Source organism: Emericellopsis cladophorae (assembly GCF_022114955.1).
Source record: "Emericellopsis cladophorae strain MUM 19.33 chromosome Unknown NODE_23_length_310842_cov_116_589050, whole genome shotgun sequence".
Classification (NCBI taxonomy): Eukaryota; Fungi; Ascomycota; class Sordariomycetes; order Hypocreales; family Bionectriaceae; genus Emericellopsis; species Emericellopsis cladophorae.
This window is the reverse complement of record NW_026250948.1, coordinates 66,024-88,059: the sequence shown is the minus strand read 5'-3', so window position 1 is coordinate 88,059 and position 22,036 is coordinate 66,024. Positions and strand designations below refer to the sequence as shown.

General features: G+C 53.1%; 6 protein-coding genes across 6 annotated transcripts; 2 read left to right on the top strand and 4 right to left on the bottom strand.

Annotated features, from left to right (window-relative positions):
* Window positions 1–159: 159 nt before the first annotated feature.
* Window positions 160–6,100, bottom strand: J7T54_004025 (TFIIIC transcription initiation factor complex subunits Tfc3; the record flags this gene model as incomplete). Its single annotated transcript, XM_051506541.1, has 2 exons — window positions 160–5,885; window positions 6,034–6,100. 2 exons carry the CDS (start codon window positions 6,098–6,100, stop codon window positions 160–162), a joined length of 5,793 nt encoding a protein of 1,930 aa, XP_051362108.1.
* Window positions 6,101–6,406: 306 nt separating this feature from the next.
* On the bottom strand, window positions 6,407–7,369 carry J7T54_004024 (uncharacterized protein; the record flags this gene model as incomplete). The annotated part of the gene is made up of 2 exons (XM_051506540.1): window positions 6,407–7,277; window positions 7,329–7,369. The coding sequence occupies 2 exons, from the start codon at window positions 7,367–7,369 to the stop codon at window positions 6,407–6,409; spliced, it is 912 nt and encodes a 303-aa protein (XP_051362107.1).
* A 2,037-nt stretch (window positions 7,370–9,406) lies between these two features.
* On the top strand, window positions 9,407–10,730 carry J7T54_004023 (uncharacterized protein; the record flags this gene model as incomplete). Its single annotated transcript, XM_051506538.1, has 3 exons — window positions 9,407–9,439; window positions 9,496–9,936; window positions 10,557–10,730. The coding sequence occupies 3 exons, from the start codon at window positions 9,407–9,409 to the stop codon at window positions 10,728–10,730; spliced, it is 648 nt and encodes a 215-aa protein (XP_051362106.1).
* A 983-nt stretch (window positions 10,731–11,713) lies between these two features.
* On the top strand, window positions 11,714–13,042 carry J7T54_004022 (rRNA-processing protein EBP2; the record flags this gene model as incomplete). Its single annotated transcript, XM_051506537.1, has 3 exons — window positions 11,714–11,932; window positions 11,977–12,673; window positions 12,726–13,042. 3 exons carry the CDS (start codon window positions 11,714–11,716, stop codon window positions 13,040–13,042), a joined length of 1,233 nt encoding a protein of 410 aa, XP_051362105.1.
* Window positions 13,043–13,428: 386 nt separating this feature from the next.
* Window positions 13,429–15,285, bottom strand: J7T54_004021 (MYND-type zinc finger protein samB; the record flags this gene model as incomplete). The annotated part of the gene is made up of 1 exon (XM_051506536.1): window positions 13,429–15,285. The coding sequence occupies one exon, from the start codon at window positions 15,283–15,285 to the stop codon at window positions 13,429–13,431; it is 1,857 nt and encodes a 618-aa protein (XP_051362104.1).
* Window positions 15,286–18,878: 3,593 nt separating this feature from the next.
* Window positions 18,879–20,873, bottom strand: J7T54_004020 (uncharacterized protein; the record flags this gene model as incomplete). Its single annotated transcript, XM_051506535.1, has 5 exons — window positions 18,879–19,298; window positions 19,361–19,621; window positions 19,953–20,032; window positions 20,121–20,207; window positions 20,606–20,873. The coding sequence occupies 5 exons, from the start codon at window positions 20,871–20,873 to the stop codon at window positions 18,879–18,881; spliced, it is 1,116 nt and encodes a 371-aa protein (XP_051362103.1).
* Window positions 20,874–22,036: the final 1,163 nt, after the last annotated feature.

The following is a 22,036-nucleotide window of genomic DNA, read 5'->3' as shown; positions in this document are numbered from 1 at the left end:
ATCGACGGTGTGTCGTCTCTAAGTGGGGCGCTATGGAGGGAAGCCGTTCTTAAGCTTGACGATGGTTGATTAGAATGGGCTACGGGAACAGCGTTGGTCTTGGAACTTTGGCATTGTCTTTTAGCGGAATGTTACTATTTTGGATCACTACTGGCACAATCATCTCTGCGACATTGGTACTGCCAGCCACCACCACTCCGCCAACCTCAGCTCTCCTTCCTCATTTTCTAGGAGACCTTTCTCTACACACCAATCCAAGATCACCTCTGCCTCAAAGGGTTCCAGAACAGGTTTCATAGCCTTGACCAGCAGGTCTCCCGACATTTCGCCTCGCGTAGAGAATAGGAAGAGCACAGAGGCAAGTACCTCCCACCATCTGTGGAGCTGGGGCCGATTCCAAAAGTCAATCCACTGAGGTATTGCTTTCGCTGGTCCAACCCGCGGCGGCTCCTCGCTCCTAACGTGGTGCAGAAGAGAGATATCCTGGTTGTAGAGATAATCGTCCGTAGCCTCAACCGCGATCCCAAAGTGGAGATTGGTCTTGGGCATCTTGCGCGATTCGTAGTTTCCAGGAATGAAGCCAAAGGGTATATAAGGCACATCCGTGGACCGGACGCGTACTCTTCCGTTGGCTGACAGGTTCATGACCGCCATCATCGCACCGTCTGAAAGCGTATAAGAGATTGGAAAGCTCTCTCCTTTCCGAGCCGCCGCGTCCAACGATTCTTTGAATTGTTGCGCTTCCTTGTACTTTTGCATTTGTGATAGGCGGGCGAGGCTGGTGGTGTAGGGCTCTGACAATCTGTACTCGACACCACCAGGAATGGTACTTTTTTTGGTCTTTTTGAGGACTTTCGTTTCAGAGAGTTGATCGATCGCCGTGTTCAGCAGATGAGAAACTTCAGACTGGTTGCCCCCTCCCAGCTCGAGAAGTTTCTTGCGCATGGCCGCAGCAGCTTGAGTTCCGGAAGCAGGTGTGATACACAGGGAACGCATCCACGATCGCGCTGGCTGATATCTGTCTACGCAACGAGACCTTGAGTGGCCACTGATAGCGGCTGGTTCAGAAGAGAGAAACTCCAGTCGGGCGAGGGTGGATGTCGCGACATGATAGTACTTTTCCTTCCAGTCATCATTGTCCCTCTCGACATCTTTCAGGACGAAACTGTCATCGAGGTTCTCCATGGTCGGGGGTAAATGCTGATCCTTTTCTGCTGGAATCTCCATCGTCCATCTCACCAAGCCTTGCCAGTCGTAATCTGCAGCGTGTTCGTAGTCGATGAGAGGCAGCTCATCACGCCCACAAGCTGCGATGTATCGGTCTTGGAAGTCATGCATGAACTCGGCGACGAAGGGCCCCCGCGCTTTCTGCGTAGCTAACCAGAACCTCCTGAGGCGAGCAAGTTCAATGTCGGGGAACAGGTCGACCAAGATGCCCCAGTCAATGAATCTGTCGACGCCACCCAGCAGGGCGCGCACGGCGACAAAGGCCGCGAGCACTTCCTTTGGATTGGGTATCGGCTCATCATATTGAACCGTTTCTCCGCCTTCCACAGCCTGGGACTTGACGCGACTGGGCAGCGCGGTGAGCTGGCGCATTTTGAGGGGAACAAACTTGGCGCGCTCTGGCCGGGGACTTGGGACTTGGTGAGGAACCCCTTTTCCACGGTCACCCCGAACAGCGCGGAGCGCTCCTTTCTTCCGACGCGTTTCTTCGGCACTGACAAAGGGAGATGCCAAGCCTTTGATGAAGACGATAGCATCATCGTTGCTATCCCACGAGTCGCTGTCTGGAGCGTCATCTTGTATCTTCCGACCATCGGCCAACGTCAATTGCTCAACATATTCCAGCCGCGAGGGATCAATGTCGGAGTCAAAGGGTCCGCTGTCTCCAATTACATCGACAAAGATGTTGTGCGGCCCAGCTTCACCAGGCGCAGCCTTGATAGCCCGGTGATAGTCACTCTGCTCTGCCTCATAGATGGCATGAATACGATCCATGGCTCTCGACCACTTCCTATCTCGCTCTTCATATCGATGGAATCCTTTTGGAGCTTTGGCGCCGGTCCGCATATCAATACTGCAGGCAAGTTCCTCCCATTTGAACCACGTTGAGGAAGGCATCCAGCCGTCGAGGGTGAAACTAGCGTGGCTTGTTTCGAAGAATTTCAGACCGAGGAATTCCCAAGCACCTTCCCCGTTGCCCTCTAAGATCAGCGATGGCACAATCGGGTTGGTGATGCAGGTGTCACTAGCCAACAACCTTTTTCGATGCGACTCAATCCGTTTGGTTGCATTTGCGTCCACGAGTCGACTCTCTTTGGGGCGGTGATCAGGAGTGTCATCTTCAAGATACGTGTTGGGGTCGAGGAATGTCACAACGCTGGATGGCCCAGCTTCAGGATCCTCGGTCGGCCAAGGCTTGCTGTTGGAGTGGCCTACCCATCCCAGTTTACCTGCAGGGCCCTTGCGTTGAGCGCCTACCGACCATCGCGGGCGATTTGTTTTCTTTGCGTCGGCCTGCTCGTGTTCTTTCAGGCGCTTGGCTGCTAGTTGCTTTGTATATACGGGCGCCTCCAATCTCGAAACCAAAGTAGGCAGTGGCCTCCTCGAAGGAATCGCATGGCCATTGATCTTCAGAACTGTGACTTCGGCGTTTCGGATGCTGTCAGGCACATAGGGATCCGGGTATCGGTTCTTCATCAGTTCCACAAGCCTCACAACTTTAGGGGATGAGGGGTCCTCGCCAGTTGAAGTTAGTGTCTGAACCTTTGCGATTTTGCCGTCATCTCTGCGAAACACATGCCAGTGTTCCGCAACCTCCTTATTCCGTATCATGGCTATCACCGAGCCCCAGAAAGATCGGTTGGTGAGGCACTGGACGCGAGGAACCTCGTGCCGGTACTCTCGATCCCACAAAACTCGCAAAGCTCGCCACAAAGCTTCTCCCCCCGGGAAGACGCCATCATGGTCGCGTAAGAGAATCTTGAGCAAGTGAGACGTCCGCTCATTGCGCTCCTTCTGATTGAGGAGCCTCCCCTCTAACCGATTAAGCTTGCTATGATGGCCGGAGAAATATCGCTTCTGCACCTCCTGACCTGCCAGTGTGTCCTCTTCGCTCGGATACCCGACGGTAGACGGCTGACCGGGGAAATTGTCACACGTAGAGCCAGAGCGCTCGCGGCCCGTTTCCGTGACGTCCATTGTCGAAAGGCCGGGGCCAAGCGCAAGGTCAGCGACGGTCCGCAAACGTAGTCGGTCAGTGGGGAGCAAGAGGCCCTGTGTAGGCAGCATGGGATTCCTTGCCGCGTCATCTGGCACCGTCCGTTCTAGTTTGACGACCTGAAACCTCTTTGTTATGGGAACCTTCCGTGAGGAGTCGTCCCGAACGGACGCGGCGCTGGGTGACCGACTACGAGGAGAGCTGACGTAGCGAGGTACTCTTTTTCTTCGCTTGGCAATGCCGTCCAATGTGTCAGAGGTGGCAGCTGCATCGCTATGCGCCTCCTCTGGCTGTGTGGATGCTGTTGCGAGCTGCCTCTGGTCTTTTGCCGCCTTCGTCTTCTGTGTCTCCATCTTCCGCTCGATCAACCGAGCTGCCTCAGCAGCCGGATCCCAATTGACATTGCAAGGCACTCTGGCCTTTTCGAGATGGTACTTGAGACCGATATCATTCTTCCACGCCCCCCCACACTTTTCACATTTCCAAGGCTTTATGTCGCTCGAGCCTGTGGTGCGGCCGCCACCGCCTCGTCCGCGACCCCGGGCACCACGACCGCGGCCGCGGCCGCGGCCGCCTGTCACTCGCGGTGCTTCCTCGCTGGCAGGGTGCCCTAGAGGAGATATTGTCGCCGCTAGCTCTTGGTCGACAGCGCCCAGATTGTTTGGTACACTTGTCGCTATACCAGACTGGCTCCCCGCTGGTGGTTCAAGCGTCTCACTAGCGCTGTGTGGGCTCAATTCCTGTTGCCGTATACTGGTCGCTTTTCCAGGGAGAAGGCTAACTGGGCCGGCATCATCTTCTGCCTGTGAACAAACCGTTGAGCGTGAGGCTGTAGCGAGGGCGATGCGTTCAAGGACTTGCGGTCGGACTTTCAGCGTCACAATCAGTGTAGATGCCTTGTCAGCCTGCGAGCCTACTTCGCTGATTGCAATTGACGATTGTCTGAAATCTTTCTGGTGGGCTTTTTTGACCGGACTCGGCCTTTTAACTTCGATACAGTCTCTGTCTTCGTCATCTCCCCTAGCCATGGTACCAGTTGCAAGCATCCTCTCGAGCTTAGGCTTGCCGCGATTCTTTCCTCGGACGATAGTGCTCCGACATAATCTGCTCAGTGATGCAACCTGGTCGACCTCGTGCTTCTTGGGCGCAAAAGGAGTGAATCCAAAGGTTTCGTCTGCCTGAGAGGTCACGATTGCCACGCGCTCGGGCACGACATATCGGAAGGATGCAATCTTGCCGGTCCTGACCAGCTCCTCTGTCACCTGGAAATGCTGCAAATATGGGGGCTGGGCCATAGCTCCGGCTGTGAGATGTGTAGTCGAAGAAATGTACCGATTGAAGCCAGGTCCCATACTGAACGTGCCAATATCTGGATTGGCCACGCCTGGCCCAAGACAGGCCTGGGCCATTCTGACCCAAAAGTTTCCGAATGGCTCGTCTACCGACCATGGCGGGAAGGAGTTTTGCAGAGTTGATCTGAGCTGGGGCCCTTCCGCTTCATCATTCTCCGCAGTGTTCACTACACCGCTGGGTTCAGGCCTACGGCTGCCCGTTGCGAGATATACTTTGTAATCCGAGGACTCCACGTCCCTCACAAATTGTATGCAGTCTTTGTAAACTTGCTCGCCAACATCGTGCTGCGCGGCCACGTAGAGCAGGCAACCTCGCCCGTGGAGAAAGCGGCAGCATTGAGATACCATTTTCATATGCCAGGGCTTGCCGATGACATCGAGTTTCCTTCGCAGGTCCAGGCCGCGAATGACACCCCAAGACTTGGTAATGGCCATGATTGTTCTGATCAGCGAGATGTAGTCGGGGTTGTCGTTCTTGTTCCAGCGGTCCGACCATGGCACCGGCTCAAGGTCTTCGGCCAGGAGTTCCTGTGACAAGTCCAGACCTACTTCAGCACGTTCGACTTCTTCGCTAATCGCCTTCTCGATGTTGCCTGGTGCGAAACGATGGAGCCACAAGCGGCTGGTTTTTGTGCCCCGCAGCAAGGCAGATCTCTTCGTGATATATCCCTTCTGGTCCAGCACATCAGTTCGCTTGGGTACAGAGCGCTTGTCTTGATCCACGAGGCGCCCCAAATCGCCTTGCAGAATACCGTCGGTCATTGTGGAGGCAATACCCATGAGACAGGTCCACTCCAGCCGCGGAAGGCGTTTGTGATCTACCGCGTGCCCAGCAATACACTCCCACATCCTGTCTTCCGAGGCGAACACTCTGACATCGTTCGCATGCTGATCTCGCGAGGAAGCATCGACCTGCTGCGTAGGCGAGGGGAAATGGCTGTGACTATCCCTGTAAACAGCCTCGAAAGCAGCAGCGGACGTATCGGCGATGACATGGCTGCTTGTGTTCTGCGAAAGCAGTCCTTTCGCTGTCTGGGGACTGTCTTTCTCGCTCTTCGTCGCCGGTGCCTCAAAGCGGTGACTAACAGGCGTTTGCAAGCACAGTGCCTGAACTTCGGGCAGCGCAAGGTGGTTATAGCTCCTGTCGGGACCCACGGAGATATCTGGCCTCGCAACTAGCCAGCTCCAAATAGTTGTCACCGAGTGGTTATCTGCCTCTTTACGGAATGCGCTGTCATGGTTTTTAGCGATGTCCGAGGGCGCCGCGAGTTTTGCCTCGATGGTCTCAATCACTTTCCCCACCGGGCAACCTTGGTAGAAAGTCAGATATCTTGTATCCAAAATATGATATCAAAAATCATTGACGTTGAAAAATGTTTATCAAAGCGCATCGCGCGCAGAATCTTCGCAGATAATAGATGTTGTTCAAGCAGCTCTCCAAGGAGCATCAAAACTTACCCTTTTCACCACTACAACTGATCAACAGTATGAGGCCGCCGATAAGACCCTCGAGATCCAAGGTCATGTTATTTCATGGTTTGGCGGGCCCATAGCCGGCCACCGGGGACTTTCAAAAAAAAAATGACGACTAGATTTGCCAGCGGTAGGACTCGAACGCGTGTTGTCGCAAATTGAAGGGATGTAATATGTATGAGCAAAGAAACATCAGACGCGGTGCGGGAATCCTGAATGTGTGGTGGGGGCAGCTGCAGCATTGGCAGCAACACTGGAATAGTGCGACTTCCCTCGAAATTAGGTAATCCTCTCGGCCAGACTGTTCGATCGTTCTCATTGATTAACGCTTCGCGATGCTCAATTCCATATACCAATGCTATAGGAGTGACTTGCTGCTGCCCTTCGACGCGGCCTGTTTCGTGTCCCTCATTTGTCTGTACGCTTCGAGCACCGCGTCTCTCTCCGCTTGGAGCTCCTCGCGACGTCGCAGACTGCCAGCAGCCTTTGGAATGCCCTCAACATCAGCCATTGCCCCTTCTTTGACCTGCAACTGCCGCTCCTTTTTCTTGTTCAGTTCGGGCGGCGCCAGTGCCACATCGTGTAGCCCAATCTTGGCTTCTGCTCGATTTTTCTTCAGTGCTGCCCATGGATCTTCCTCCTTCTCTTTCGCGCGACCTTTCTTGCCCTTTCTTCTCGAGCCCTTGTGATCCTCTGCCTCATCTAGGGTTTTCATGAAGGATGACGAAGTGATACCCTCGCCGTCATTCTCCAATTCCTTCTCTGCCTCCAATTCTAGTTCTTCCTCGTGCCGTTCCTTTGCCTTTCGTTCTTCAACGCGCCATTGGTCGTAGAGCCTGTGCATCTTCAACTCTTTCCTCGTCCGCCAGACCTTGTTTCCCTGCTCATCTTTGCCGTCCTTGACCACGGTCTTCGTCTTCAGGCCAGAAACCGGAAGCGCAGCGTCTACTCGAGCAGAAAAGGACCGCAGATCTTCGCCTGGTCGAATGGCCAGCTTCTCGGATTCTGTTTCGGACTTCGCTACCGGTGCCTTCTTTCCCTTTGGCTGGCCGTCGTCAAGACCACCAGGAAACTTCTTGCCTTGGGCTGCGGCCATGATTCGTCGAAAAGCTCTGGGCGCGTCATTGTCCTTGAACCGTGCTTGCTTTTTCGGTTTGGTCTGTGGCGGCGCTTTGCCCTTGACACCGACGGGGAGGGGACGAGCACGGTGGCTAGGTGGGAGATCGAAGCTGATAGACTTGATAAGCGTGGGATGAGCCTCAGCACATGATATTACTTACTCTGGGTCTTCTCCACGCTTCCTCTTGTGTTTATGCGGCATATTGGCTGGTTTGTCGGTGATTTGATGTGGTTTGATACGGTTGAGCTTGACTTAGGTCGTGCAGGCTAGAAAAATTGGGGATACAGCAATTGGTACCGACCTCCAAACGGGGGCATGCGCCGCAACTTTTCTTTTTTATGGGCCTTCGCACATCACAACTCAGGCCCGTCGTGGTGATCGTGACCGGACTCGAGCCCAACCGGAAACAATCACCCACTAGCAAGCACATGAGAACAATCACTGTGATTGGCATTGGTCAAGTACGGTCAGGTATCAACTACCATACTGCCCTGCGAACTGCTTAGAGCATCAGTATTTCTGTACTTTACTACTCTGGCTGAGAACCGCAAAAGTACGTACCATAATCGCAAGAGCGCAGGTCCTTCCACGATTGTACTTTCGGCCAAAACATGATGCAGCCAGCAACCAAACAAAACACGGCTCCATTCATGCTCACCAGAGCTTCCAGACACTGCGCCGGTTGTAGCAATTTTCACATTCCCACCCAGAACTTTTGCTCAGCCAAGCCATTCACGCCAAACGGTCACAATTGTCGAGGCAACAGCGCATTCTGATTAGTCAGCTGATGTCTCGTCGAAAAGCTCGGAGCCAGGAGGAGACAGCTCCCGTTGGCAACAAATCTCCAGAGGTTTCTAGGGTTATCCCAGGCTTCCCGCGACGTCGAATGTTCCTGAAACCTATAGTCCAGGTCTTATCTGCACTTTGGTAAGCAGCACTCTTATTCACCATGTATCCCAATGTTAATCACTAATGCAGGCTTATTGGGCTATTGCTCTTCTCCATTTGTCAAATTGCTCACCATAATAGCTCGCCAGGCAACCACCAGCACTTACAGCAGACGCGCCTAGCTCCGACACCAACAATTCCATGCCACTCACACAACGGCTTTTGGCAGAGGATTCCTCTGACCTCTGCCTTAGAAGTAGGCTGCATGAGTGTCGAGGCTGATATATGGGCTTTCGGAGGACAGCTGCTTGTCGCGCACAAGCGGGACTCGCTGTCGCCTAGCCATACACTACAGTCCTTGTACCCGGCTCCGTTATATTGTATGCTCGCGGACAGAAACAACGACACAGAGGACTCAGGGCCCCCTCGAGGCGTATACGATGTTGACCCACTGCAGGAGCTTGTGCTCTTGATTGATGTTGAGGCTTGTCCGCAACGCGCTTGGCCGTTGCTCAGCGCTGCCCTTCAGCCGTTACGCGAGCGAAAATGGCTGACAACCAGCGAGAATGGGACATTGAGGCAAGGGCCGATTACGGTTCTCGTGACTGGAAGCCTGCCAGCATATCTCGTGGAATCGGACATAGAAACCGCTTCGCAATTCGTCTTTCTTGATGCGCCTTTGCTAGAAATCAATTCCGGTAAATATGATTCCCCAAACGCGTATTGGGCAAGTACATCTCACCGCAGACTTCTCGACAGTGCGTATCGTGACCGCAGGCATAGAGTCTCGCGTGAGGAAGTCGAGACCTACATTAAATATGCGATTGATCTTGCGCATGCGCGCAGTCTCAAGGCTCGCTGCTGGGGTCTCTCTAGGGCAGGGTTCGATCGGCCGGATGGCAATTGGCCTAATTTAATGGCTCTTGGAATGGATGTCGTCAACGTCGACAATTTGGCAGCATTTCGGGAGGCTTGGGAACACGTAGGTCCCACGACAATGAAGAATCGAGCGGAAGCTGAAGCATCATAAATAACTGATATCGCATTCAACGTTTCGAGCAACTCGTTCACGGCTCCGACGTGTCGAGCTTTCCGATACTCCGGTTTATCGCCGAATTACCCGTCCATGCAGGTTCTCGCCCTCTAGGTATCTAAGCTACTGCACGACGTCAGGGTTATGGGATGACCCCGCAAGATAAAAGCCTACATCCCAGTATTAAGTTCCTCGACAGCTTTGTGCGGATTGTGTGGTGATTATATCTCCAGATCATTGCATCTTCTAGCTCGCAGGCGATCGTCGACCTTGACCTTCCTCCCTGCAGTTTCTCGGCTTTCCGTTGGACACCTACAATGGCCACCGTCGGACAAATGGCAGCCCTAGATGTACGTTCAGATGTGTCACGGAACCAACGACATTCGAATTGACATTGTATACATAGCCTACGATAGCACGGAACCTACCGCCTCAATGCGGCAAGCTCTTTGAGGCAAAGTCCGCCAAAGGGCTTAGTTTCGAGCAGATAGCCAAACACCTCGAGCGAAGCGAGGTGGCGTGTGCTGCATTGTTCTATGGCCAAGCCCAAGCCTCGCCGGAGGATGTCAGCCGCCTTTCTAAGCTTCTCGAAGTGCCTGAAAGTGCGTTGGGCTCGATGAAGGCGATTCCTGACCGGGGTCGAGCTGGCCCGATGCCACCGGTGGAGCCCCTGATATACAGACTTTACGAGATTGTCCAGAATTATGGGTATGCCTATAAAGCCATTCTGAACGAGAAGTTTGGTGATGGAATCATGAGTGCCATCTGCTTCTCCACGAAAGTGGACAAGGAAGTGGATGAGACAGGTGCCTCGTGGGTCGTGATCACTCTCAGGGGAAAATGGTATGTGTGTACGTCTTCGCCTTGGCCGCTTCTAAAAAAACAACCAGGCTCCCTTTCGCCCGTTTCTAGAATGATTTTCTGTGTGGGCGGGAAAAGATACTCATTCGTGTGGCGTGTAATGGGGGGGGAACTACAACGAATTGTCACAGGCAACAATATTAAGGGGCGCATTGCACAATACTAAGCAATCCGCCACCCAGCTTAGTGAACCTCATCAGTGTCTGTGCGCCACCGTGCGAGTTCCTTCCTCGCCTACTTCTCGCTATCTCTTCCAACCCATTTCTGGCTGTTCTCGAGAGAAGGTGTCCTGTGGGATGTCGAGACTCGGTCAGAATGCCTTCACCTCCCTCATTGTGGCTTGCAGCTCGAGGAAGCACCTTCATCCCAACAATATTGTCGAACAGCTATGGTCAAGGGTTCTGCTAGCATTCTTGCTTTTGTTCGACACGTCCCTAATAGCAACTTCAAGTCCTCCTGAGACTATAAAAGTCTCTGCATTCCCCTTCCAGACAATCTAGAAGACTCCAACACCAGTCACAACATCAAGAACAGCAACACCAACTACTACCCTACCGTTTCAATCACGCAAAAATTACCTCAACTTTCAAAATGCCTGCTCACCAGTCCACCAAGAACGGCGCCGCCAAGTCGCCTGGCTACCCTCTCGGCTGCAATGTGATGGCCAAGCCTACCGCCGACGCGAAGTCCCCCGGCTACCCTCTCGGCTGCAATGTGATGGCCAAGCCCACCGCCGAGGCGAAGTCCCCCGGTTACCCCCTTGGCTGCACTGTCATGTAAATGATCTGACGCTGCGGCTCTGATCGTCGAGGGCCTCATACACACGATTCTCTCTGGCTTGCAAGAGCAGGAGGCCCTCGGCACCAACAGTTTCGAGCTAAGAACCAGCTTGCTTCACGACCTCTGACGACACATAACACAACGGCTTTCATTCTTCACGATCATGTGGAGGAATTGGAAGTTTTTCACGCATTACGGTCTAAGGACCTCGACACAGCAACCCCCAGCACCGTGGGCCAAACATTCTTCGACTCTTGAGACACAAGTCAACCCGTGTCTGCGCACATTTTTGTATACCAGACAACAGTATCGAGAGCGAGAGATGAGTGGAAAATTGCGATGGCAATCCCAGGTATATATTATCTTCGTATTACTTAGAGCAACTCAATCGCTGGATACAACAATGCCTCACACTGTGATTACGCCTGTCCACTGTCCAATGGGCATTTTTTATGATAGAAGGTATCAAGCATTGCTTGCCTTCTAGTGAACTTGTTGAAATGAGCAACAGTATCGACCAACTCGACATTGCCAACTTGGGGATGGCAAGTATTTGGCGTTTGCTGGTCCACAATTCCATGTATTGTCCCATCTCGTCGATTTGGCAAGGCGCTTGAGGATCCTTTGCACAGTCCACCAAACTTTAAAGTTGGTTAGAGATTAGCGAAAGTACCAAAAAAACCCACCAGGGGTTTAATCGATTGGATGTTTGGATTGGTCACCCATGTACATCAATTGACAACCTAGTCCAGGGTAATTGAGGAACAGCTTCTGACCTGCTGTCCGATTGCGATAGCCTGAGCGAGCTACATATAAAGTGGAATTTTGGCTCCCTGCAATGGGGTCGGGTCGCCTGTGCCTGAAAGCGGTGTGCCAACTTTTCGGCGGCAGAATTTCCCAAGATTTTCTGATATTTACTAGTCTCGGCCGCAGCGATACTTTGCCTACAGTAACACCCGTCCACCCCAATTATCAATCCAGTAATGGCGAAAAGCAAACTCAAGATGGCGCTCGCCGCCGACAAGGGCACCGACTTCAAGAAGTTGAAGGAGAAGCGCCAGAAGAAGGCAGCCCTCAAACGCAAGCAGGCTGAAGAAGGACCCCAGGACAGCGACGACCACAGTGGGGCAGAGGACGCCGAAGTGGCGCAAATAAGCGACGAGTCTGATGACGACGAGGAATACGAGGATGCAGAGGAGCAGGTGGGTGATCCAATTTTCATCAAAAGCAACGGACTGACTTGTAGATTAACCTCCACGGCATCGACGAGAGCGACAGCTCCGGCTCCGAGGTCGAAATGGAAGAGCGCTTGCCACGCAAACCAAAGACAATCCTGAAACCTCTCAATGCTGCGAAACCGATCGCCAGACCTGGAAAGGCCGAGGACGCCTATAGTGACGAGGACGAGGAAGAGGAGGAGGACATTCCCATTTCCGACCTCGAAGACCTCGACGAAGACGAGAAGGAAGATCTCATTCCGCACACCCGCCTCACAATCAACAACACGTCTGCCCTCATCACCTCACTAAATCGCATCGCACTGCCGACCGACAAGTCCGTACCGTTTGCCACACACCAAGTGGTTGTCTCGGCCGAGGCCACGGCCGACTCCATCCCTGACATCCAGGATGACCTCCAGCGTGAACTGGCATTCTACTCGCAATCGCTCGCCGCGGTGCGCGAGGCGAGGACGAAGCTACGCGCAGAAAAGGTGCCCTTCAGTCGGCCCAAGGACTACTTTGCCGAGATGATCAAGGAGGACGCGCACATGGAGAAGATCAAGGCCAAACTGGTTGAGGAGGCCACCAACAAGAAAGCGGCCGCTGAGGCTAGGAAGATGAGGGACCTCAAGAAGTTTGGCAAACAAGTCCAAGTGGCCAAGCTGCAAGAGAGACAAAAGGCCAAGAGGGAGACGTTGGATAAGATCAAGAACCTGAAGAGGAGTATGTCTTTCCCCTTTGCGCAAACCGAGTCAGAACAAGCTAACCGCGACAGAACGCTCGGAATCAGGCAACGACATGGGCACCAAGGAGGCTGACATTTTTGACGTCGGTGTCGACAAGGAGCTCAGCAAGAACAGCACCGGCAGGTCTGATCGCGCTGGTGCTGGTCGTGGCAGCAAGCCGAACAGCAAGCGCCAGAAGAAGGACGAGAAATACGGCTTTGGTGGAAAGAAGCGCCATGCCAAGTCGGGCGATTTCGCTAGCTCATCAGATTTGAGCGGCTTCAGTGCCAAAGCGATGAAGGCTAAGGGTGGGGTCAGTAAATCCAGACCAGGGAAGAGTAAGAGGAAGGCCATGTCAACTCGATAGATATCCTATCAGCACCGTAAGTTGAATACTCAAGTGCTGGAGTCACGGGTCGGAATGCCTATTTATGCATGTCATTCATTCGTCTATGACTTGAAAAGAATATGTAGAGAGATTCGATACCGGAACAGGCTTTGTGAGCTTTGTTCCGCGTGCCACCGTCCTCCTTGTTCGGTCTAAGACTCTCCAACTGGTGGCCAATGCACTTTCCAGACTTCTCTGCGTCAGGACAATATATACTCAATACAATAATAAGACGCGCCATGCAACCGAACCCAATGCGCCAAGGAGTCCTGTGGTATCAAGAAAATGCGGGAGTGCTGATGTCAACGCTTTGCTGTGCAAATGCAACTCGAGGATGTGTATCAAAAAGGGGTTAAAAGGGTCCCTCATTGCGATGCTTGGACGCACCAGTGGCGATGGAATGCCCATGCGCTCTTCTGGCACTCTTTGCTGCAGTATTTCGTGCGGCGACATCGTCGGCACTTGGCGAATTGGCGAGTGTATTCTTCCCACTTGCCACACTTGTAATATGCGCATTGTCTGATGCCTCCTCGCGTATCGTCTTTGCGGCAGAGATTTCGCATCACAACGCCGGCCCAATATTGCATATCGGTCGTGTGATATCGCACAGTAAACTTTTCCACTAGGGGGAAAAGGTTGAAATCGTTCGGCAAGAGGTACTCTTCGTCTTCGCTGTCGCTGGCATGCTCGGGACACGGTTCGTCGTTAGCAGCTGCAAGCTCCTTATCGATGTTGAGCTTCGGCACGAGGTGGCTCTGTTGGAAGTACGAGCGGAGACCACAGTACTTGGAAACGTAAGCAAGAAGTTGTAGCGACATGAGGACGTCTTCCTCTCGTGGCATAGCCACCATGAGGTCGTTGCTGGGCATGAAGTGCCGATCCAGGATGTAACGCGAAGTGATCGAGCTGGGTAGCGCCGGGGCAGGAGGAGAGACCATTGTTGGTCGGTTCGGGGACAGGCCCATCTGGGGCACAGGTGTGGGCGTATTGTTTGTGACCACGCTACCATCGATAGGGCTTCGATGTGTTATGTTGAAGGTGCCCGCTTCTTGATGCGTTTCTGACACGGTGGGTGTCGCCAATTCCAGCGAAGCGTCGGCCAACATGCTTTCATCGCCTTCCATGGTGATATCTTGAATTCCTACAGGTGGCTGGATATCCCCGGTCCCAGTCATTTCAGTATCGGGCGACTCGTCGGAGGTGACACCGTCGCCATTGATATCTTCCGAGGCTGATGTGGAGTTTTGATGACGGATCGAAGGGCGGCGACGGTTACGACCGGGGGTGGTTGTGTTGGACGCGGGGCGAACAGCAGGAGAGCGGAGTTGCGGCGGTGGCAGAGGTGTAGTTGGTGATGTCGGTTGCGAAGTCAAGTCGCTGGGACCAAAAGGAGCCATGGACGCCAAGCGATCGATGTCGCGGACGGGCCGCAAAAAACCTTCAGCGCCTTCCAAGTTGGACATTGTAGTCCCTTCGGCATCAGACGAAGCCAAAGGCCGCAAACTCTGCCTCGAGCCCGACGGCGAGCCATTCCGGACGGCTGAGGAGCGTAGACTTTGGCGGCGATGGGCTAAGACAGAACTTGCTTCCCTCGAAGCGACCGAGACGTTGTGCGTAGGAGCGGCATTGGCATCCCCACTAGACGTGGCAGCAGCTGTCGAAGGGCCTGCGAGACTAGCAGAAACATCAATAGATAGAGGTGATTGACGGTGTGGAGGTCGCTCATCCTCAGTGGCTGTTGCGCGTGGCGTGGAGGGAATCACCTTGGCCTGCTTCTGCTGGCGTTGGTGATGCTCCTTGATGTGCTTTTGCTTTGCCTCGTCTGCCTTTTCTCTGCATTTCTCCACAACCTTGATATAATTGTCGAGGATAGTCGCGATGACAGGAACCATATCCGCCTCAACAACTCTGGTGCGAACCTTTTCAGTGCCTCGAACGCCAATGTTGACGACACACTGGAATGCAAGGTTCCATTTCCAGAGGTCCATGACTTCCTTACTGCGGCCCTCCTTCAGGATGCAGACCAGACGTTCAATTCCTCCATCGACAGTAAGAATTTCACGGATCCGGGCGGACGAGGTTGTGAGGTACGCGAGGTGGTTGAGCGAGTTGATGAGTGGCAGAGTCGAAGTGCAGTCAAGTGCTCGCCGGTCGTATAGAGCCGTGGTGATGCCCACAGACGCCTTGTTGACGTTGGGGATACTGAAGTTGACCTCCCTCATGTTGGTTCGATATATTCTGTAGCCTGTGTTTGTGGATCGAGCTGATACCCAGGGCCTAGGAGACACGGGACGCTCCGACAGGCCCCTTGCTGCGGGTGGTCGAAAGAAGAGATGTCACAATTGAACGAGTTCTGACGCTGACTGCTTGTCAGGGCTGAGTTCCGAAAGCACCAGTCGACACTCGTTTCGAAGCGTGTTGAGAAGTTTTCGGTGCGAATGGACTGGTAGGCTGAGCGCAGCCAAAGGGGGCGAATGACGGACGCAGGCGGCAGCAAAATGCTGAGGTGAGCGATAACGCGACGGCGGTGAGAAGAGCGATGCGAGAGTCGGATAGGGGAAAAGCCGTGAGAGTCCAAAACGGCTCCCGATAATACTCGATGGATAGTCAAGAAGACGGTCGTCGAACGACTCTGTGTGTAAATGGTGAAGTACTCGAAAGGCTTGAAGATGAGGAGAAGAGAGACGAAGTTGGCTGGGCGAAATCGGCTGGCACCTTACAGCATTGGGCGGCTTGGCTACAGCCGGAGGTTCGCTGATGGACGCACACTGTTTCAGGGCTTCAACAAGGCGGTCGGGCGCGACAGAATTGAAGATGCGAAATAAAACAAATAGAATAAAATAAGCTTTGAAAATTACTGATACGAAAATCAGGCGTAAGACAGTTGCTTAGACTGGGAAGACTACTCAAATTACTCTCTTTTTGGTCAAATTATGCCTTTCGTTCGGTCCAGTCTGCTAAGGCCGACGCTGGCTGGAGTCACTGGACCCTGAGGAGACCTACGGCAGTGGCAGTTAGTTGACTCAGGCGACAAACTTGGTTGCTTGGCAGTAAATATTACATGGCCGATGGGTGCACGTCGACGTCCAGTCTCCATGCATGAGTTGCCTCCCAACATCAGATTGCTTCGAAATGCGTCCACGCCAAGATTGAATGACAGTAGGTACGGACGAGATCTAAGATGTACTGCAGGGAGTAGAGAGAACGAGTTACGCAGGACTGCCTGTCAAACTGAACCCGCTCCACAGGCGAATCTAGGGGATATTTGTTGTTGCTTTGATTCCATGGACGTCAAACCCCCGTGCTTTGTCATGTGCAGGATTCCGGTCGTGATTGGCGTACTCTATGTAAGGTCCATGTCCTTGGTAACTGATCGAATACATACTTCCTACATAGACCGCCAGCATGCTCACAGTCTTTTTCGCGGATTGTTTGAAGCCTGCTCAGTGTTAAGGTAGACTCACTGCCAAATGACGCAACGTCCCTTGGATTTTCACCCCACACCCGTCACACCAGGCTTGTCTTGTACCGTCCCGGGTACGAACAAGTTTTGGGATTGTTTGTAACTACAGAGAATGTACCCTCTAGTGTACACTTTTCTGAGCTTCGGGCAATCCTGCCATCTCTAGACACGCATGGCGTAAGGCAAAGGACAAACGCAATGCTCCCTATCCCAAATGACCCTCGGATCTTAACTATGGCGGACATCATCACTCTTGAAATGAGCATCACCGGGTTGAAGACTTGCTAACAGGTCTGATTAGTCGCCTTCTTTCAACAAAAAAAAAGAAAAAAGGGAAATAAAAACCCAGCTTTACTTCCGCGTGATGAGACCAAGCCAATCAAAGAGCTGAAAGGCGCAACGGTTTAGAAGCGAAAATCACAAGGTTTGAAAAGTATATATAAATAAAATAGTCGGTTCTGGTCATCAAGTGCCCCATTGGTGCTCGCTCGTCCCCTGTGGCCCAGCTGGCTAAGGCGTCCGACTGTTAAGCTTCGTGCAACACAAAATCGGGAGATCCACAGTTCGATCCTGTGCGGGGGAGAATCTCTTTTGCTGTTGACAGCCAACACATTCAAACCGCAATCTTAATTTTTGGCGGTCATGTTTGCATAGGTGCTGGATATGCTCGATTTTTGTTCCAGAGATTTCATCTTCCTACAATGGATATTTATGGGCGCCAATTCTTCCACGGTCGCCCTGATCCTCACTAATACCGTTGTTCACTTCTCGAAGTACTTAAAGCCATGCTCTTATAGTTTACACGTCGCTGTCCTTTCCAGGGCAGCAGAATCAATCTTCGGTACAAAAGGGTCTGCTTCCAATGTATTCAAATATCCAGGGTGGAGCTGGTGTAGCGAAGTCACACCGCACATTTTCATCGTCGTCTCCAACTCATCTCTGAGAACTAAAGCACAGTCAGCATATTCGATCAAGCCAGGGGGATCGCATCGCACTTACTCTCGATATACCTTGAAACTCCATGGTGTCCATAGTTCAAAGAGTACAGTGTACCTCGGCCCAGGCCGACCGCCTTGGCGCCCAAACATAACGCCTTGAAGATATCGGTCCCTCGCGTGATGCCACCATCCACAAATACTTCCATATTTTGGAAGACCTCGGGGCAATTTTTATGCAACTCCAAGAGTGCCATGATCGTGGCGGGTGAAGTATCCAGACTTCGGCCACCATGATTTGAGACCACGATAGCTTCAACACCAGCACCCATGGCCATTATCGCGTCCTCGCACGTCTGTATTCCTTTGAGAACAATGGGCATCCCAGGAACACACTCTTTCACCCACGGGATGTCCTTCCAAGACATAGAGGCATCGATGTACCCGCCCATGATACGCCCGAGAGCTCCTCCTTTGGCGTCATTTTTTCCTGACGCACCAGACATGCCCGAGCGAAGGCTTTCGTCCGACTGTATGCGCTCATCAGCCTCTCGTTTCCCTGGAACTGGTGCATCGATGGTGAGAAATATGGCCGAAGCCCCCGCGCTTCTAGCTCTCTGCAGCAATTTTCTCGAGTTTTCGCGGTCCTTGTCCATGTATAGCTGGAAGAAGAATGGCACAGTATGCGGCTTGTCTGTAGGGTGGGCACGTGTCGCGGCGACAACGGCGTCTAGAGGGAATGAAGCACTGGTTGACACACATTGCGCGAGTCCAGCCTCTTTGATGGCCCGGCCAATTTCTTTCTCACCCTGCTCATGGACTAGACCTGCCATAGCCACAGGACTGCCAAAAATGGGTGCTCGTATGGCGTGCCCGAGCACGGTGGTGCTTAGATCGACATTTGCAACATCCCTCAAGGTACGTGGGCGAAGGCCAATCATTGCGTAGGCTTGCGCATTTCGCCTTTTGGTGTGCAGATCCGTTGCCGCTGAGGACACAAACGCCCAAGCCTTGGGAGTAAAGGTCAGTGAAGCAACCGCCTCAAAATCATGTGTAGAAATCAGGGACTCCAGGAGAGGCTTGGCTTGGCTGGAACTTGGAGAGGCTACGCCGACGTCGAGAGCCTCATGGCGATTGCCTTTAGAACGGGTGCTCATCGCGCGATCACTATCTTGAGTCGGCCACCGTTGCTGGCCGGCGTCAAGATCGTTCCGGACTTGGGAGCTTGTTATAACCGAACAACGTGACTTGAGCTCGGTTTAGTTGTCGCCGAGTTATGGGGCCCCGTGCGGGGGAATCGCAAGCTAATACTCCCAGGGTTTACAGTTCGCAGGAACGGGTGGTCTCTTGAGAGTGAGCCCGAGATACATTGAGGAGTGTGACGCCATGGATGGCGCAGTCTTGTCTGCCGGTGCTTTCAAGACTGTAGAGCTTTCCCTATCAATGTTTTGGCCTTTTCACTCAGCTCCATGCCAAGCGCCAGCTGTCGACCGCTCTCGCTCATTTTACCCCAAGTCTTCCTCAGAATGTTGATCATCTTCTCTTCGTCCAGATCCGCCTTCCTTTCGAAGTCGTCAAATTGATCATCGAGAAAAACCAGGCATGCGACGTCTTCTAGGATTTGCGTTTCATCATCTGTCGTCAAATTGCCCTTTCGGACAAGCAATGCAACGCGTTCTTTGTCTGCTTCTGAGATGGCTGGCGTGATAGAAGGTGTGCCCAAAAGGTCAAATACTTGCGCTGAAGCTTGCGATTTTTGTTTCGAGCGCCAGGTCAGATAGCCTGAGCGACCCATCGGGAAGCTGCTCCTCGGAAGCTCCCACCTGGTCTTCGTAAGCTATAGCTGTGAGAAATGAGCTGCGGTTTTCACCTTCGGAAGTGCTGGGCCCTGCAGGCCACCTGAAGCGTGGGTGACGCCTGGGGCGCCCTTTTCGCCAACCAGCTAGTCATCTTCGACGCATAGTGTAGCTCATACGGGAGGGGTTTTGCGGCCCCGGTCGCCAGAATGACGTTAGGGTCCTGGGCGTGAGCAGCGTCTATGAGCTCAACAGCCTGAGTCCATTGAGGCTCGAGTGGCGGCAGCGTGCTCATAGCCATGTTGCGACCGGCTTTCGGATTGACGTCGTCGAAGCTGATATGCGCAGAGGAGTGAGAAGAGGGCTAGGCATGCCCAGACACTTGCCGAAGACGGGAGTGTTGAAATGTGCTCTGTAATTGGCCAATGATGGATGCGATACAGATCCGTCTAGCCTCCCGACCGAGGCGTGATCCACAACCCACCCTCTGAGGTCCCGTTGCACATGCGAGCACTGCAGTCTGATGTTCAACCTGTCGCTCCGTGCGAGCTGGGGACCCAGAGCTATGGGTGAGTGCCATCTCAATCGCCGCTTATCTTGGCATGCCGGAAGTATTTCATACCCACCCAAGCCACGACAACCCATACCCAGGCCATGACACAGGTCAAAATCATAAGTGCCGGATAGTAACCTACAATAGGCAACGTTGGGTCATCCTCGAGTTCTGGCGGCGCGTATGGTGTCTTGCCAATGTCCCACGCCCAGCTCCAGACACCTAGACAGGAACCCATCCCAATCACGAATACAATCCACGTCACCGTCAAAATGATCCATCCCCACCATTCTGTAGCAGCGTAGTCCACCTCGACCTTCACCGGCGGTAATGGCGCAGCTGAGAGTCCACTGTATCCCAAAGGCGACTTGGCTTGCTGGAATGCCCGGCGATGTGACTGTGAAGATGTTACGCCGGAAAAGTATGTTTCCGACCTCGAGACTACTGGTGTACTGTCTGTTCTCGAAGGCAAATGAGGCCCCTCATCTTCGTCTGTTGTGGAATGGTAGGCTGCTGCTGCACTCGGTTCCTGAGCGTCTGTGCAGCTTGTGAACGACGCTGAGCTCCCAAGATTGGCGCCATTCGAAAGCCCATCGGTCTGCAGTACTATATCAGAAGGACTCAGGCCTAGGGCGTTGTAATGGTGTGTTTGATGCGCCTTTGAATCGCTAGGTCTTTTCTTGGTTGAAGACGGGGTGTTTGTTTGAGTCGTCAAGGGACTGCTGGCTTGATGTCCCTTGTCACTTGCAACGCCACGCCCCAACAGTGCCACCTTTCTGAGAGAGCCGCGTCGACGCCGTGTAGTCTTCTGCTGTTGCAGAGCGCTTGCCAGGGCGCGGGCGCCTGGAGCCGGGTCACTGGGATCAACATTGTGGTCGTCCTTGGTCGTCGAGCTCGTAGAGGTTCGCATAAAGGGGAATTTGGATGAAAAAAGCTTGCGCTGAGCTGCCTGTGGGACGGTCTCTAGCTGCGGCGGCAATGAGGACGAGGTGTCGGCGGAAGAAGTCCGTTCTAGGTTTGACCTATTATTGTCCGACTGCTGCTGTGCATCTTGGGCCCCCATGGTGGACCGACAGGAAGGGCACTAGGCCCCTTACCCAGTGTTTCCGACAAGGACCTAATGACTGATCACTGACCAGCTAGATCAACCGGGGAATACCGAGGCTCCATCAATGGTTGGCTGGCACATCTGGGCGAGGCGTGGAAGCTCAAGTTGGAATCACGCCAGGCCAAGGGAACACGCGTTGAACGGTTGAGGATCTACCTACCTGGTAAGCTGCGCCGCGTGTTTTGAAATTGGCGTTAGTACCGAAGGTAGCTCATTAGGTAGCGTGCACCTACCCTATACGATTTTAGGTACCTTACCTTATGGTTGCAAACATCCCGCCACCTTGTAATCAATTGATGGCCTATCAACGGCGCCTAGTTTTAAAAGCGTGAGGCTCGATCTTAGAGTAGGCGGGTCGGAAATGACAGTGTCAATAGGGCGTTGGTTTTCAAATGCGACTGGGACTGATATTCGCAGTACTTTGGACAAAAAGAAACAAAGGGGGTTATCACTTTGCGAGAAGCCCGTCGTCTTTTAAACAATACCGTATGGGATACCGCGTAACCACTCTATCTAGTCTCGCTTTCGTGGAATCGTCAAGAAATTGAACCTACAGAAACATATGTTTACCAATTGATGTTTGCAGTGGTTCTCAGCTAGACGCATATAGCTTCTCGCGGCAGCGATTGCGACGCCCCACCCACAATCCACGGTATCCCCGACAGCAAGGCAAGGCACTCCTCGGAGCCGTCAACACCATCCTCATCTCGAATCAACTTCGTCGTACCGCTCTCCACGATGTCTCTGGATGGGAGCGCTGTGGAGGACGTGTCGATACCAGCGCCTACGTCAACGCTGCCTGTCCCAAACAATCCCTTCAACTTCCAGACACAAGCTATCACTGCCGGGCCTGCCAAGTCTGTAAGTAGCGGCGTCAACTCTTCTTCACTTAGCTGCTGCAATACTGACGCGATCAGAATATTGGCCAACGGCGCGGCCACCGATACAAGCACAGTAGCATATCGACGCAGCACCAAATCTTCCAAGAACCGCCACCCCGACCGCCCCCCGTCCTACCTGCGTCTCTGCCGATACCAACCATTAAAGAAGCATGGAAGAGCATGCACAAAGATCAGCGAACGAGACTGTCATGGTGCCTCTGTCACTTGGTAGTTGCT